The 14,638-nt window shown below is 57.7% G+C and overlaps 1 protein-coding gene across 2 annotated transcripts in view; it reads right to left on the bottom strand.

Annotated features, from left to right (window-relative positions):
- CORO2B (coronin 2B) overlaps window positions 1-12,712 on the bottom strand; it is a 134,326-nt gene extending 121,614 nt beyond the window's left edge. The window contains exon 1 of one of the 2 annotated variants that reach the window (XM_072809369.1): window positions 12,556-12,712. In XM_072809369.1, the coding sequence (XP_072665470.1) occupies window positions 12,556-12,570 (15 nt within the window). In that variant the 5' untranslated portion in view covers window positions 12,571-12,712. Of the gene's footprint in view, window positions 1-6,494; window positions 6,630-12,555 lie in introns of those variants that run through there. The other variant, XM_072809370.1, reaches the window with a different exon arrangement.
- Window positions 12,713-14,638: the final 1,926 nt, after the last annotated feature.

The raw sequence follows: 14,638 nt of genomic DNA, 5'->3' as shown, positions 1-14,638 counted from the left end.
AGGTGCAAATTTGACGTATAGTTACATAGGTCACAATATATAATACTGAGAGGAAAAAAGCAAAATGTACAATGAAAAGATGTAACATTTGTCTAAGTTTAATAAAAATAATGCAAAGAAAAGAAAAAGTCCCAACCAGAGGGGGAAATGACTGAGCCAAGGTCACACAGCATCAGAGCTGGGGTTGAGGCTAAGCTGCCAGAAGCCGCCTGCACTGGTCTTCTCTCCACAGCACAACCCCGTCTTCCCAGCAGGAGACTTATGGCCCTCTGGGCCCTGCTTCTGTTTTCTCAACTCCCAGGACCAGCCTTTCTGGTAGCCCCAGGCAGGTGGAAAGCCCAGTACCGGGAATGCCACCGAGTGGGTATCTCCTTGGGGGGGGGGGGGGTGCACCGGCTGTGCTCACTCTTAGGTGCAGGGAGATACCTGTAGGGGATCCGGGCTGGGGGCCCGAAACCCCTGCCCCCACCTGGTGGCGTGTGAGCTTTGGGATGTCCACTCACTCTCTGCCTGTAGGTCGGGTTGGAGCAGACCCCCTAAAGGGCAAGTTGGATCGTATCACTCTGTTAAAACCCTGCCAGGGCACCTTGTGCCTCCCCAAGCTGCAGCCAAAGCCCCGCCACCAGCTCCCACCTCCCCTTCCGGCATTGACTCACAACCTTGTGCCTCCCCAAGGTGCACCCAAAGCCCCACCACCCGCTTCCACCTGCCCCTCCAGCATTGACTCACCACTCCCTACCTTACCCACCCAGCCACACCCGACTCCTGCGCCCCCCTCCATGGTGTGGTTCATGCTGTTCCCTCTCCCCAGAATGCCCTTCCCTTCACCTGTCTCTGCCTTCTCATCCTTGGAGACGAGCTACGATCTCTCCCTCCAGAGACCCTGCCTGGCTTCCCTGCTCTGTGCCCCGGGCTCCAAAGCTCTGTGCACACATCCCTGCTCCTTCCACACCACTGCTCACCAGCCCCCCTGCGCCACATCCCTGCAGTGTGTGTTCTGGGCGGCCTGTCTGCCCCACTGGACGGGGATCCCTTGACAAGAGGGCTGCGTGGGTGCATCCCGGCATGCTTGGTGCATGAGCCTTGGGCCTAGCACTCAAGGGCAAATGCTTTTTGAACTTAGCTAGGGCCTCATTTTATTTAGGGGCGAGGGGAGGGAGGGTGGTCAGTGGTCAGGATAGCAGGGCAGCCAGGGCGGACAGGTACACAGAACAACGGCCATCCCCCGGGACGTCTGGCTCACCAGCCCCCACTGCTGCCTCACTTTCCTCCTCTGCAACCTCTCCCCAGCTGGAGTCTCATTATCCTCGGGTCTCCTTATCTGCAGGCTGGGCGCCGTCAGCGACAGCCACTTAAGTCAGGTATTACTCCTCCTGGGGGAATTTATATTTTAATAACTTTTAAAAGGCCCAAAGGAACGGAGTCCTGGACACGGTGCTGGGAGGGTGAGCTTAGAAAGACAATCACACAGCACGACCAACGCCCCCCCCCACCCCCATCTGGCCCGCAGGCCGCTCAGTTTCTGCATGTCCACGGGGCAGTGCAATTGGGCACATAGGGGCCAGGTCCCCCCCTCCCCGCGGTGGGAGCCAGGGTGTGTGCCACCCTCTCTGAGGCTTGCTCTACCCCTCTGTAAAGTGGGGGTGATGCTAGAGTCATGGGGTACATAAGATAATGGATGTGACATCCTTGGCATGGAGTGCGGGCTCAGGGGAGACCATCGCTCCTGCTGCTTTTCTAAAGCAAAGGCCCACAGAGGATGCTGTCCAGCACTCGGGTTCTCCGGGGCGCAGAGGGGTGGCTTTGTGTGAGGCTCCTGAGCCCCCCTCTTCCCTCCGCCCACTCTCCCTCCCGCCCTCCCTCCAAGCCAGAGATCCAGGGAAAACTTTGCCGGGAGGCTTCTCAAGCCCTGATAAGGTCTGGCCAGAGGAAAGCTCTTAGCAACCCAGGCTCCCAACCCAGAGGCCCTTCTAATGGTTTCAGAGAAACAAAGGAGGGAACGATTGCCTGCAGCCCAGCGTGCCAGAAGGGCTGGCTTCCAGGAGGGAGAGTGGGGCTCATGGGCCCCCCCTTTGGCAGCCAGGGTGGCAGCCCGGCAGATAGGGCACCTGGCTGCCAGATCTCAGAAATCACAGCCCCGTGGCCGAGCAGAAGGAGTCTCAGAACTCTCTCCTCCCACCTCGGCCAGGGCCAGGGCCACGACTCGGGGGTGGGGGTGGGGGTGCTCCTGGCTGGCTACCTGGGGAGCTCAGCCTCTCCATTCGGGTGCCCCCTGCCATCTAGGCGAAGTTCTCGAAGTCTCCTTTCTAGAACACCCCCCACCACCTACTCTGAATCAGTCCTTAACCTGATTTCTACCAAAAACCTAGAAAAACCCACTGAACTGAAACTCACCCAACTAGAGCCTGCCATCAACCAGAGGGATCCCCGCTTCCTGCTTGGCCACGTGTGCCCCCCCTTGACAAACCTTCCAGGGCCTGGATTTTCTCCTTTGCAAAATAGGCGATCCTATCCCATCTCTTTAGAGTTCCATCCAGCTCTCACAGTCCACGCACGTAGGGGAGCAAGGATTTATTTAGCCCAGGCAGCAACATACAGGGAGTAGCTCCGGCTTCCTCAAAATCCTGCCCAACCTTGTATTTCACACCCAGTACCCCCAAAGTCGACACCACACCTTTGACAAGTGCTGGGGAAAGATACCCCCCAAATCAGATATTATCCCTGGCCTCAGGGAGCTCACAATCAAGTCAAGGAGTCAAAGTTCAAGCTCCCAAAACAATCCCCATACAACATAATGCGGTGGACCTTTACCTGTGGCTGGCGTGGTGGAGACCGGGCAGGACAGGAGCTCCCAGAACAGGGAATTAACTCAGATCGGGACCCTGGAAAGGCCAATTTCACAGGACGATCGGGGCCCTGAAATAGCCTGCGACCAAAACAACCTGAGTTTGTTCTCACACTCTAATGACTATGGCAGGAAAGCAGCCCTGGGGTCTGTAGAGGACACATGTGAGATTATGAAAAGTTATCAGATGGACCCTCAGGTACACAGAAATCCCCTTTCCCAGAATTCCAAACTTCTCGGAATCCCAAATTTCCCCCAGGCATTCCTGCAAAGTGACCTTTCACCTGGGGGTCAGCAGGGCAGGCACCAACAGCATTTTCTTCACGAAGCCTGAAGCCCAGCAGAAATGAAATCCTCTTGTCCCCTTCCCCCAACACCTTCCTTTCCATCAGCTGTTTGACGTCCTGGAAACTCCCGCAGAGCCCTGATCACAACCCGGGGAGCTCTGAAGTCATACTCAAGGTGTTTATTAAGTGGCTTGCTGCAAATCCCTCAAGCTAGTAGAGGATATTCCCTCCATAAACTCAAAGGAAAAGTGGGTCTGAGCCTCAGGGGTGCCAGGGTGTATCTGGAGCAAAGGTCAAGGTCCTTAGCCAGTGGGGGCTGGGTCTCTCTGCCAGGAGACTTTGGGCAAGACTGTGCTTTGGGATCAAGCTTCCCCCACGTCCTGCAGGGAGCTCAGGCCTGTGGGGATCCAGGATGATACAGATCAACGTTTAGATGCTTTATTTGTCTCACTTTTCAGACGAAAGCAGGACATCTGATTCTTATAGCCAGATCATTTGTCCCAAGCATCCTAAAGCAGCCGAAATAGAACAGGAAGAGGGAAAAGCAACTTTTCATCTGGCCCAATCCAGCCTGACGGAGTACAAACAGATGGAGGCTGGTCTCTTCTGCCCAGTGTGAGACAGCTCTGCAGTCAGGACAGCCGCAGGGGAGAAGAGGGTTAGCTGTCGTTGGATGCGCTGCCCAACTCCCAGGGCCGTGGGACCCCGGTGGTGGCAGGAGACATAGGGACTAGCTCAAGGTCACACAGGGAGGCGCAAAGCCAAGAGCAGAGCCTGAGTCTTTTGCCTCCAGATCCCCCGCTCTGGCCATAGGTCTCAGGGTCATTCCTACCAGCCTGACCAGGTGGCAAGAAAGGCATGGAAGGCAGGCTCAGCCGCTCACCAGCTTTGTGGTCTTGGGAAGTTAGCTCCCTTCCCTCCCCAGGCCTCTGTTTCTGCACCGAGGGGCAGGGAAACGGTAAGAGGACATGAAGAGTGAATGAGGAAATAAGTATGAAATATTCTGTGGGAGCCTCGTATCAACGAAGACTCTAGAAAGGTCAGCTCCTTCTGCGGTCAGCTTCCTGAAAGCAGGGATCTAACACCTGATGAAAGGCTAGGCTCTGCCTTCTAACAAACCAGTATTTATTAAACGGATCTAAATTAAGATCAGGAGTCACTCTTGTGTTTCTAGAAAGTGTGGAGGGCCACGGAGGCAGGGGGCTGGACCAGAGGGCCTCGGACAGCTCCAAAGTTGAACCTTGAGTGCATGTGAGCGCCCACCCCGGGAGCCTCCCTACATAGCCGGTTTGGGCAGCTGGAGCCTCCACGGGTGTCTCCTCTGTCTCACCAGGGAACCAGGAAGTTCACTCTATCTCTAGAGTTTTATTTTATTTTAGTTTTATTTTTTTTTAAATTTTTAAAAAAGATTTTATTTATTTATTCATGAGAGACACAGAGAGAGAGAGAGAGAGAGAGAGAGGCAGAGACACAGGCCGAGGGAGAAGCAGGCTCCATGCAGGGAGCCCAACGTGGGACTCGATCCTGGAACTCCAGGATCACGCCCTGGACCAAAGGCAGGTGCTAAACCTCTGAGCCACCCAGGGATCCCTAGTTTAGTTTTTTCCAAAGATTTATTATTATTATTTTTTTCATGAGAGACACTGAGAGAGAGGCAGAGACACAGGCAGAGGAAGAAACAGGCTCCCTGCGGGGAACCCGATGCGGGACTTGATCCATGGACCCCGCAATCACGCCCTGAACCAAAGGCAGACACTCAACCACTGAGCCAGCCAGGCGTCCCCCTCCCCCTAGAGTTTTATTTTAAAGACCAAAGCCCAATCCAGGTCATTGGAAAGATTTAAGGACTAAAAATCATTATAATTGGGCCCGGTAAAAATATAAGGTGGAAATTTCCCTGCCAGGGCAAAGTTTCCTTTTGGAAAAAATAAATGACCCCTCCCTGGCGCTGCCTGCCAGCGAGGAGAGGCCCTGCCCTCTCGAACGCAGCCCAGGGAGGCTCCGCGAGGGGCAGCAGAGGCTGGACAACAGAACGTGGCACTTCCATAGCCCTCTTGCCCAGGTCAGATAGAAAAAGCGGCCCACGAAGGGCCAACCTCCCACCATCAGGAAGCCGCAGAGAGGAGGAGAAAAACAGTGCCAGAGCCAGGAGGCCCGGGGCTGGACCAGCCTCTACTGGGCCTCGCGGGACAACGTCTTGCAGCATCCTCGGCCTCTCTGTGCCCATTTCCTCCTTCCTGAAGTGGGAATACACCATGGAGTCACTCCGGGGCATAAAATGAGTGCATACCCGTGCCAAGCTCTCAGACCCTGGCACGCAGGAAGTGCTCCCGCTGAACTGCCTCTGACTCCGGGCCTCTGACATCGGCCTGAGCTCCTCTCTCTGCCTCCTCCCCTCACCTGAGCTCCTCTCCTTTTACCTGCTACCTCCTACTCATCCTCCCGTGAATCAGCTTAAAAGTCCCCTCCCCACCCCTCTGACTAGGTCAGGTCCTCTGCTCTTATCCTCAGAGTTCCCTGTACTCCTCATTTCACGAGCCCCAGGACGCTCATTGCAAGCATTTGTTTAATTTTCTGTCTTCCCGACGTTAATAGCCAACACTAACTGCCAGGCGTGTGGTAAGTGCTTCACACGGATCAGCTCATTTAATCTTTATAATAATCCTTCTAAGTGCTACTATTACCAATCCCAATTAATGGATGGGGAAACAGATGTTCAGAGAGGTTAGGCAACTTGCCCAAGAACAAACAGCAAGTAAATGATACGGGGCCATCTGTCTGACTCGAAAGCTGGCATTCTAAGCCACGAGCACCCTCTGGGAAACGGGGGCCATCTCGAGAGGGCCACCCACCGGGGCACAGAGCGAGTGTAAACATTCAAAAGGGTGAGGCCTGCAGGGCTGGACTGCAGACCTGTGTTCCCTACGCAAAGCTTGCTTCGTGGACATGAGAAGCTGTGCTTCCGTCACACCTGTTCTCGCACCTGGGGGCCGGCTGCCCTGTCTGATGGCACACACCCTGTGCAGGATGCCTTCCTTCTCACTCAGCTCACACTGTTCCCCCCACCCCTTAAATTAATATGTGGTGCTCGGCTCCAGCAAAGGCCACAGGAAGCCGAAGCAGAACACATCCACGGGTGTCATCACCCTCAGGGCAAGGGCGAGCACACGTTGGGTGCCATGGCCCCAGACGCAGAGGGAGAGCCCTCTCTGGGGGTGGGGGTGGGGGTCAGAATAGGGCCCTGCAAGTTAGACGACCCACCGACCCACCCACCGAGCACTCTGGGGTCTGACAGCCTGGGCACGGATCCCCACCCACACTCCCCCATCCACTAAACCTGCAACCCAGAGCAGTCCACTTACCCTCACTGAGCCTCTGGAAAATGGGATGGTCTGCGAACAGAATCCACCTCATGGTTGCGCAGTCAGTGCGAGCGTGTGTGCCCAGTGCCCGCTTAATAACTGTTATTCTTGAGGGGATGGTGATTAATCTTCACAGGATGCGGACCATTAGCGACTGGATTGAGAAGGTTCTGGCTCCCAGTCAGAAGATCTGGGTGTGCATCCCAGCTCTGACCCACATTAGCTCTGGGATTAGGGTGTGGCCATGTTTTCACTCAGAGACTCTGTTTATTCGGCTGTAAATAGGGGGATCCCTCCTCACTGTGGGACCCTCCAAAGGATTCGTGTTTGTTTTCTGTAAAGGAGACTGTCCTGAGCAGACCTGGGTGCCTCCCATTGCTGGGTTAATTAATTGGAAGGAGGGTGCCAGCCAGAAACCAATTAGGCAGTCCTCTAGGGGCCTCTTGGGGGAGGGGAGGGGGTGGGCAAGGAAGGGCAGGGGGAGGGGCAGCTCCTCCTCCATTGTCCCCAACCCACTGCCTGGTGCCTCCTCTGCAGCTGGTCCCCCACTCCAGGCCCACAAAGGAGAGGCTCATTCTCAACAGCTTCTTTTCATGTGGAAGCCACTGGATTTGCATCTGGCCTGGCCTGGCAGGGCCTGCTCCGCGCCAGCTGCTCCAAGCTTCCCAGGCTACGGGCTGCACGGGGCCTGAGCCTATAGGGCCCACGGGCAGGGAAGGCAGGACACGGAACAAGCCGATCAGGAGAAGAGGGAAGGCGAGGGGGCTGGGCGCCCAGGGAATCTGCACATTCTCTCATCTCCTGGACACCAGACAAATTCTGTGGCTAGCATATACAAATCAGAATCTGCCCCAGTGCCAGGAGCCGGCGGTGGCTGAGGCCATGTCTGCTCCAGGCTAGCCAACCGGGGAGAGAGATGGAAAAACTCACTCCATCCCTGAGCTGCCAGGGGCCGAGGCTGCCAGGCCGTTGGTCTAGCCAGTGTCCACACTCCCAAACCCGCCAAGCTCAAGTCTATGCTGATTCCGCAGGGCCAGCTTCTGGGGCCCCGGGGAGCCTCGCAGTCCTTCCCAGATGCCTCTGCACGCTGCCGTAGGCACTTAGGTGGCAAGGGCCCCCAGGCCAAGAGAACACAGGGCAGCAGGGGCACATCTGGGAAGAAAGGAACTCATCAGAGCTCTTCCGAGAGGGAGAGACAGTATGGAAGGACCTCGAAGTTTTGAGCACTTACAGTGTGGAGAAGACAGACCTCTCCTGGCTTGTGCCCCTGGACCTTGAGACTCTTAACTCAGAACTTTGGCACATCTCCTCCCTCATCTGGACAGCAGGGGCTGTGGCTTCGGCGTTCTGTGGCCCTAATGCCTAACACGCGGCCTGGCCCTGAGTAGGAGCTCAGAGGGCGCTGGCCCTAGAGTCCGTGAATTTTAGCCACATACCTTCTGCATGAGAATGCTGGGTATCTGGAGGAAGAACAGAGTGGAGGGAGGAGGTAGAAAGGGTGCACGCAGCAGAGAAGGCAGCAGAAGCACCCCCCCCTTCAGGTTTCTGGAAGTTGGGTCTGTGTGGTAACGTCTCCGCCCTTGAACTGGCTCTGTCATAGGCTTGCTCGCTCATCTCTTCTCCCAGTAAGAGCCAGACAGGAAAGAGGTGCTGGCAAGTGGAATGTCTGGGAGTCCAGGCATCTCCTGGGTGGACCAGGTCCTGGGTCCGGGAGTTGGAGCCAGAAGGGCTTCGTACCCCTTCCTTCCTATCCCGACTCTGCTCCTCTACACCTTGGCCTTGTGCTTTTTCTTTTCTTTTTTTTTAAGATTTTATTTATTTATTCATGAAGGACACACACAGAGAGGCAGGGACACAGGCAGAGGGAGATGCAGGGTCCCTGTAAGGAGCCTGATGCGGGACATGATCCCAGGGGATCATGACCTGAAAGAAGGCAGATGCTCAACCGCTGAGCCACCCATGTGCCCCCCCACTCCTCCGCCGATGCTTTCTCAACAAGAGAAGAGGGCTGCCCAACAGAGGGCAACTCTGACACCAGGGGTCCAGTAGGGTAACTGGAGTGGACCCCAAACCCCTGTCCCTGCACAGGCTGCCTGAGGTCCCCCTCGCAGGACAGCCAGGTGGCAGGAGCACTGCCTGGGAGTGAGGAGGACCCAGGTTCTGGACCCTCCGGCGTCAAACTTGCTGAGGGACTTTCGGTAAGTCATGGCTCATTTCCTGGGTCTCAGATCCATTATTTGTCAAGAGAGAGATCTGGATTTTTTGACTCAAACATCTTATTCCCTGAGGCCGCTCTTCGGTGACCTCGCCAAGCGAAAGCCTGTTAGTGACGACCTGGACAAGGCAACACTGTCCTCTGTCCCATCACACTTAGCAGGAGCCGGAGGCTCCTATGCGATGAGCGGGGCTCTGCTGGGCCAGCGGCAGGAGAGCAAAGGTTGACGCTCAGCAGGAGGTGCCAGGCGGATCTGATGATGCCACTTGTGAATCTGGAACTGGCGGCCTGGAAGGCGAGTATTCTCTTTGCCCACACTCCTTCTCTTAAGACCTGAGGCGCCGCGGGCATTCCCACAGGTTGCTCAGGGTACTGTTCCTGGGCTGCTGACCCCCTGAGCTGGCCTCGGGACCGCGGAAAGCGCTCAGCTGGCATCTAATGTAACAAGGCACACCTGAGAACAAGGCAGCCCAGTCACTAAAAGCCATCACATTCCTTACCTACGAGCCCCACCTCTGGTCCCCACCTCTGGTCGCATCCAGACAAAAGCCATGAAGTCACCCTGAAGGACCTCAAAGCAGCAAAAGGAGTTTGCAGATGCCTGCAGTCCTGCATTATAGCGGGCAGACTTTTCTTATAGCCTATTGACTTGTACTCTACACACAATTCTAATGCATTTTGTTCTGTTTTCGCAGCTCATGGCAGTTTAGACACATATTCAGAAGCAGAGAAGTGCTGGTAGTCTGGCATATGGCTGAAATGGCATAGAGAGAGAGAGAGAAAACGTGTGGAGAGCGAGCAGAAGGGCTCAAAGAATCAAAGCACCCTGTTCCTGAGAAAGCAGCCTTTGCACCCTCAGCCCTCACTTGCCCTCTGGACGGATACTGGACTGAAACTGGGAGGAGGAGGTGGGGCCTTAACCTCCTGTGGATGTGTACGGTCTGGGCAGCTGCATCCCTTCTTCTCTCTTCCTTCTCCTCCTCGTTACATAAAGAAACTAAGACAGCTTATGAAATTACACACAATAAAGTAAGAGTTTAAAGCGTCACACCCAGGAGTCATGGCATCTGGCTGGAAGGTTCCACTCCAGGAAGAGACCTGCACTGTTCTTTATCTCCAGTGCTGTTGAGCCCAGGCTTTATGTGGGACTTTAGCAGCTGCACCTCACAAGGAAGGGGGCTGGGGTACGTGCACGAGAGGCAGGGGATGGTAAATAGAAACTGGAGACCCATGTATTCTCAGGAAGTGCTACTGAAAATCTAGCAGCTTGTCATCGGATTTCCTCTTCTCCACTTTCTAGGCCCTCTGAGCTAATAAGAACCTCCATGCAACCCACAATGGACCCTGGCCCAGAGGACCCTAAGGGGGCAGGCAGCTGGGGGTCACCAGAAAGGGGTGACCTTTGCCTTGAGGAGCAGCAAGGACTGGGGTCTCACCCTCTAACCCTGCTCTCCACTACCTGTCACTCCACCTCCCAGTTCCCCCTTCAGGGCTCCCCTTCATATCTGTCTTGTAACTAGACCAACCCTCACTCCAGAACAGAAAGTTCTGTCTCCATCAGAGCCAACTTCCTTGCAGAACTGAGCCAAGGCCCAACAGAAGGGACCCAACACATCAAGGAAACCAATTGCTGCACCTCACAGATGGGAAATCAGAGGATGGAAGTGACTAGTCCAAGGTCACACAACCTATTCCTGGCTGGTTGAGGACCAGAGGCCTGGCCTTCAGACTCCCAGACCACTGTGGTTCTCCTTAGGACTCATGGAGAAGCCTCTTCCAGCCGGCTTTCAGGCAGCGGGAGGGCCCCCAGGCCCTCTCCTGCATTTCTTTTGCTCTTCTAGGCCTCCCCATGATGCACACTGCCGGTCTGTGAAGGCCTGGCAAGGGGAGGGAAGCTAGGGTTAAGGTGGGGATTTTATTTAATCCTCTGAGCTGGCTTAAACTGATGCTACATTGGTTAGGACAGGAAGGACATACAGAAGGGCTTGGTGGGGGATGGGGGCCAAGGGGAGGCCATTAGGGAATAATCACTAGATACCAAGAGGCTAGCCTGTCAATGAATTTAGTAGATGAGTACTGACCCTCGTGGGCTCTCCCCACCCAGGGCCTGAGCCTCCAAGCAGTGACCCCCTCTCATGGGAATAACCCAGTCGCTGGGGTACTCCATAGTGCAGAGCACTGCAAAGATCACAGGCCATGGGTTGAGACAGATCTGAGGGCAAACTCCAGCTCTGCTACTTACTTGCTGCATGACCTTAGGCAAGTCCCTCTACCTCTCGAGCCTCAGCTTCCTCCTCTTTTAAGGGGGACCGAACACACCTTCCTTGCAGGCCTTCTGGGAAGCAAGGCTGCCTGAGCTCATGTGCATAATAAAGAGACACAGGGGAGACATTGAGTCAAACCTCGGTGCTATTATTACAAATCTCCTAGGCTTTATCTCTCATCCAGGCCCATCCATTACTCTTCTGCCTCGGCCTGCTTGCGTCTTTGACGTTAATAACCTTAACGATAATAATCCTCCCCAGCCAAAGAGCATTTGCATCATTTCAAAACACTGAGCATCCTCCCCACTGTGGGCCACAGCAGCCCTGCCAGTAGTAGTTAAAACTGAGGCAGACCCTCAGCCCCCAGGCACATTCTCCCAAAACGGCTCTAAGTCCCAATTCTGGCATTGAGCCCAAGACCCCGGTCAGACACGTTGTCTGATGGCAGGCAAATCTCCCGGTGGGGGACTGGTAGCCCCTGGCTTATCACGAGGAACCAGAACCACCCCTCCCATCACCTCCATAGCTGACCCTCCATCTGGTCCACTGCTCTGACCACAAGCAAGCTGCCCTCTCCCCACGAGCCTCCAACTCTCCAGTTCCGAGAGCCAGGTGGGCAGCTGTTGGAATCTGGCCTTGGGTGCGTGGACCCCCAAGGACCACGGACCAGGCCGTGAACTCCTTACCCTAACAGAGCCCTCTGAAAAGTGTGGGTTCACCACCTTGGATCTTCTTACTGGTTCTCCAACTGTCTGTCACCATCCCCAGGACCCATGTTCTCATCCTCATATTCCACGAGAGGAAGGCCCCAGCCAAGGTCACCCGCGGGGTTTGGGGTAGAGCTGGGGAGTGAACTCAGGTCTCCTAACGCCGGGCACTTTGCGCAGCTACCTCGGTCTGCTTCCCATAGCAGAGAGTGTTCCCCCAAAGTCTCTCCAATAAACCCGGGCCCCCGTGCCAGAGGCCAAGAACTCTGGCTGCCGGAATGCGCATCTCCCCCTTCCCTGTCACATTCCCTCCCCATATCTCGGAGCAGGTCACCACGGGAGCTGTCCTATCCCTGGTGGCAGCAGCTCCTGGGCCGGGGGAGCGCCTCTCCCGGGGAGCAGCTCCGGAGTGGGGCCGGAGTTCGTGGGGTGGGCGGCGGAGGCCGGCAGGTGCGGCGGCTCCCCGGGGCGACAAGCCCATTCCCCGTCCACTGTGCTGCGGGCGGCGCTCCCCGCGGCGCGCTCCGACGGGGACTCCGCGCAGCTGCCCCACGCTGCTCTCCAGGGGTTAAAAATGCAGCACCCCCAAACAAGGGTTAAAAATGCAGGCGCGGGGCGGGCCGGCGCGGAGGGATGTGGGCCAATCCTCCCCCTTCCCTCCGCAGTCCCGGGGGCGCGAGCGACCCGAGGGCCCGGCTGGGGGGAGCCCAGGAGGCGCGCGCCGCCCCTCCCCGGCCCGGGCCCCCTCCCCGCGCCCACACCCCCGCGCCCCCCGCCGCCCAGCCCGGGGGCCGCAGGCGCCGGCGGGGCCGGGTCCCGGGGGCCGGGGGCCGGGGGCCGGGTCCCGGGCGCGGCGGGCGGGGAGCGGCGCTTACCTTTGTGACAGTCATGCAGGAAGTCCGGGGCGGTGCGGGGGCGGCGGCGGGAGGCGGCGGGCGCGGCGCGGGCAGCTCTGGGCGCGCTCCCCGTGCCCCGCGCCCTGCGCCCCGCGGGCCGCTCGGCTGAGCCTGGGGGCCGCGCTCCGGGCGGGCAGCGCGCAGGGACCGCTCGTCGGCGCTCGCCCGCCGCTCCGCTGATGTCAGCCCCGAATGTGCATTTATAATAGATGAGCCTCCTTCGCCGCAGGAAGGCGAGGCAGGAAGAAAGGGAGAGGGGGAGAGGGCCCAGGCTGGGGGGCGGGGGGAGGAAGGGGGGCCGGGAACTCGCTACAAAGGAGGAGGCGGAGGGAGGAGGAGGAGGAGGAGGGGGAGGAGGAGGAGGGGGTGGAGGAGGAGGGGGAGGAAGAGGAGGAGGAGGGGGGAGGAGGAGGAGGGGGAGGAAGAGGAGGAGGAGGGGGAGGAGGAAGCGCGCGCCCGCCGGCTGCCCTGCCCCGCGCCCCGGGCTCGCTAGCCCTTCTCCGGGCACCGCAGCTCCGGGAGCCCCGGCCCGGCGCCCAGGCCCGCGGCCTTAACCCCCTCGCGCCCGCGGATGCCACGCGTCCCGGCGAGGCCCTGTCCTGGCACCTGCCGGCTGCGGGCGCGCGCGGCCACCGCGGCGCTCGGGGGCCCGGGGACGCGGCCGAAGTCCCGCGCTGGACGGCCGGGGCGCCGCGTGGGCCGAGGAGCCCGCCGGGCTCGCCCCCTGGAGGTTGGCGACGTCGGTCCGGCCGGAGAGGGGCGTGGCGGCCGCAGGCCCTGCCTCGTCCGACCCGGCGCGGGGTCGCGGGTGGGGGTGGGGGGGCTGCGCCTGCAGTCCCGGAGCCTAACTCCCGCCGCGGGGGGCTGGGCCCGCGGGCTCCGTGGCCAATTCACAGGGAAAGACCCTGAGGCCGCGCGCCCGGCGACTTGGGCAAGCGCACCCAGCCGGGCCGGGCGGTTCTCCTGGCGCCCGCTCCGTCCACGTCGCCTCGCGCTCTCTGCGGAGCCCCTTGGTGCAAAAGCGGCCGATCCGTGCCCTAGGTGTGCACACTGCGCTTGGGTGCAGCCCTGCCTGGAGGAGCATGGGTGTGACCTGTTGGTGCACGACTCCTGACCCGGGTCACATCGTGTGTGTGTGTGTGTGTGTGTGTGTGTGTGTGTGTGTGTGTGTGTGTACACACACGGGAGCTGCTCCTGGACTTGAGAGGCAACCACCTGAAGGTGACCCCGCAGGTCTCCTCCTTCCCGAGCACCTGAGCAGAACCGGTTTTGGCAGATACTGAACCGCTGAGACTCAGAAGAGGAGGGATTAGTGGAAACCGAGGCTGAGGGATCTTTGGGGAGGGGGGGCACCCCCTCTGCAAGCCCGGAAGTGCTGGCTTCCTGCTCCACCGCGACTGCACAAAGCAGTGAACTAGACCAAGTGGACCAGGTAGTATGTGGACACCTGCTCTGTGGAAGGTGCTGGAGGAAGAGGGGAGATCAGTTACCTGCCTTCAGGGAGCGCACGGAGTCCCCTGCGCCAAGTAATCAGCATCTGTAGAGCGCTTTGTGGATCCACCTGCTATTTTTATTTTCACTTTTTTCCAGTAATCCCACATGCAAGAGTATGAGGCAGGAATTACCATCTTCATTTTGCTGATGAGTGAACACACTCAGAGAGGGGAGGGGACCTGCCCAAGATCACAGGGTGACAGAGCCAGGACTTTAACAGAAGTCATATATATATAAGATTTATTTATTCATGATAGAGAGAGAGGCAAAGACATAGGTAGAGGGAGGCATAGGAGAAGCAGGCTCCCTGCCAGGAAGCCCGATGTGGGATTCGATCTCAGGACCCTAGGATCAGGCCCTGAGCCCAAGACAGACACTCAACTGCTGAGCCACCCAGGCACTGGAACAGAGGTCTTTTTAAATGGAGCACAGCGCTGTGCCTTGGCTCTGTGGATTCCAGGGTGTACTCATACCTGCTGCCTTTTTTTTTTTTTTTTAAGATTTTATTTATTTATTCATGAGAGATGGGGAGAGAGAGAGAGAGAGAGAGGCAGAGACACAGGCAGAA

Source organism: Canis lupus, chromosome 32, assembly GCF_048164855.1.
Source record: "Canis lupus baileyi chromosome 32, mCanLup2.hap1, whole genome shotgun sequence".
Lineage (NCBI taxonomy): Eukaryota > Metazoa > Chordata > Mammalia > Carnivora > Canidae > Canis > Canis lupus.
Note: the sequence above shows the minus strand (reverse complement) of the source record. Positions and strands in the feature narration are given on the sequence as shown.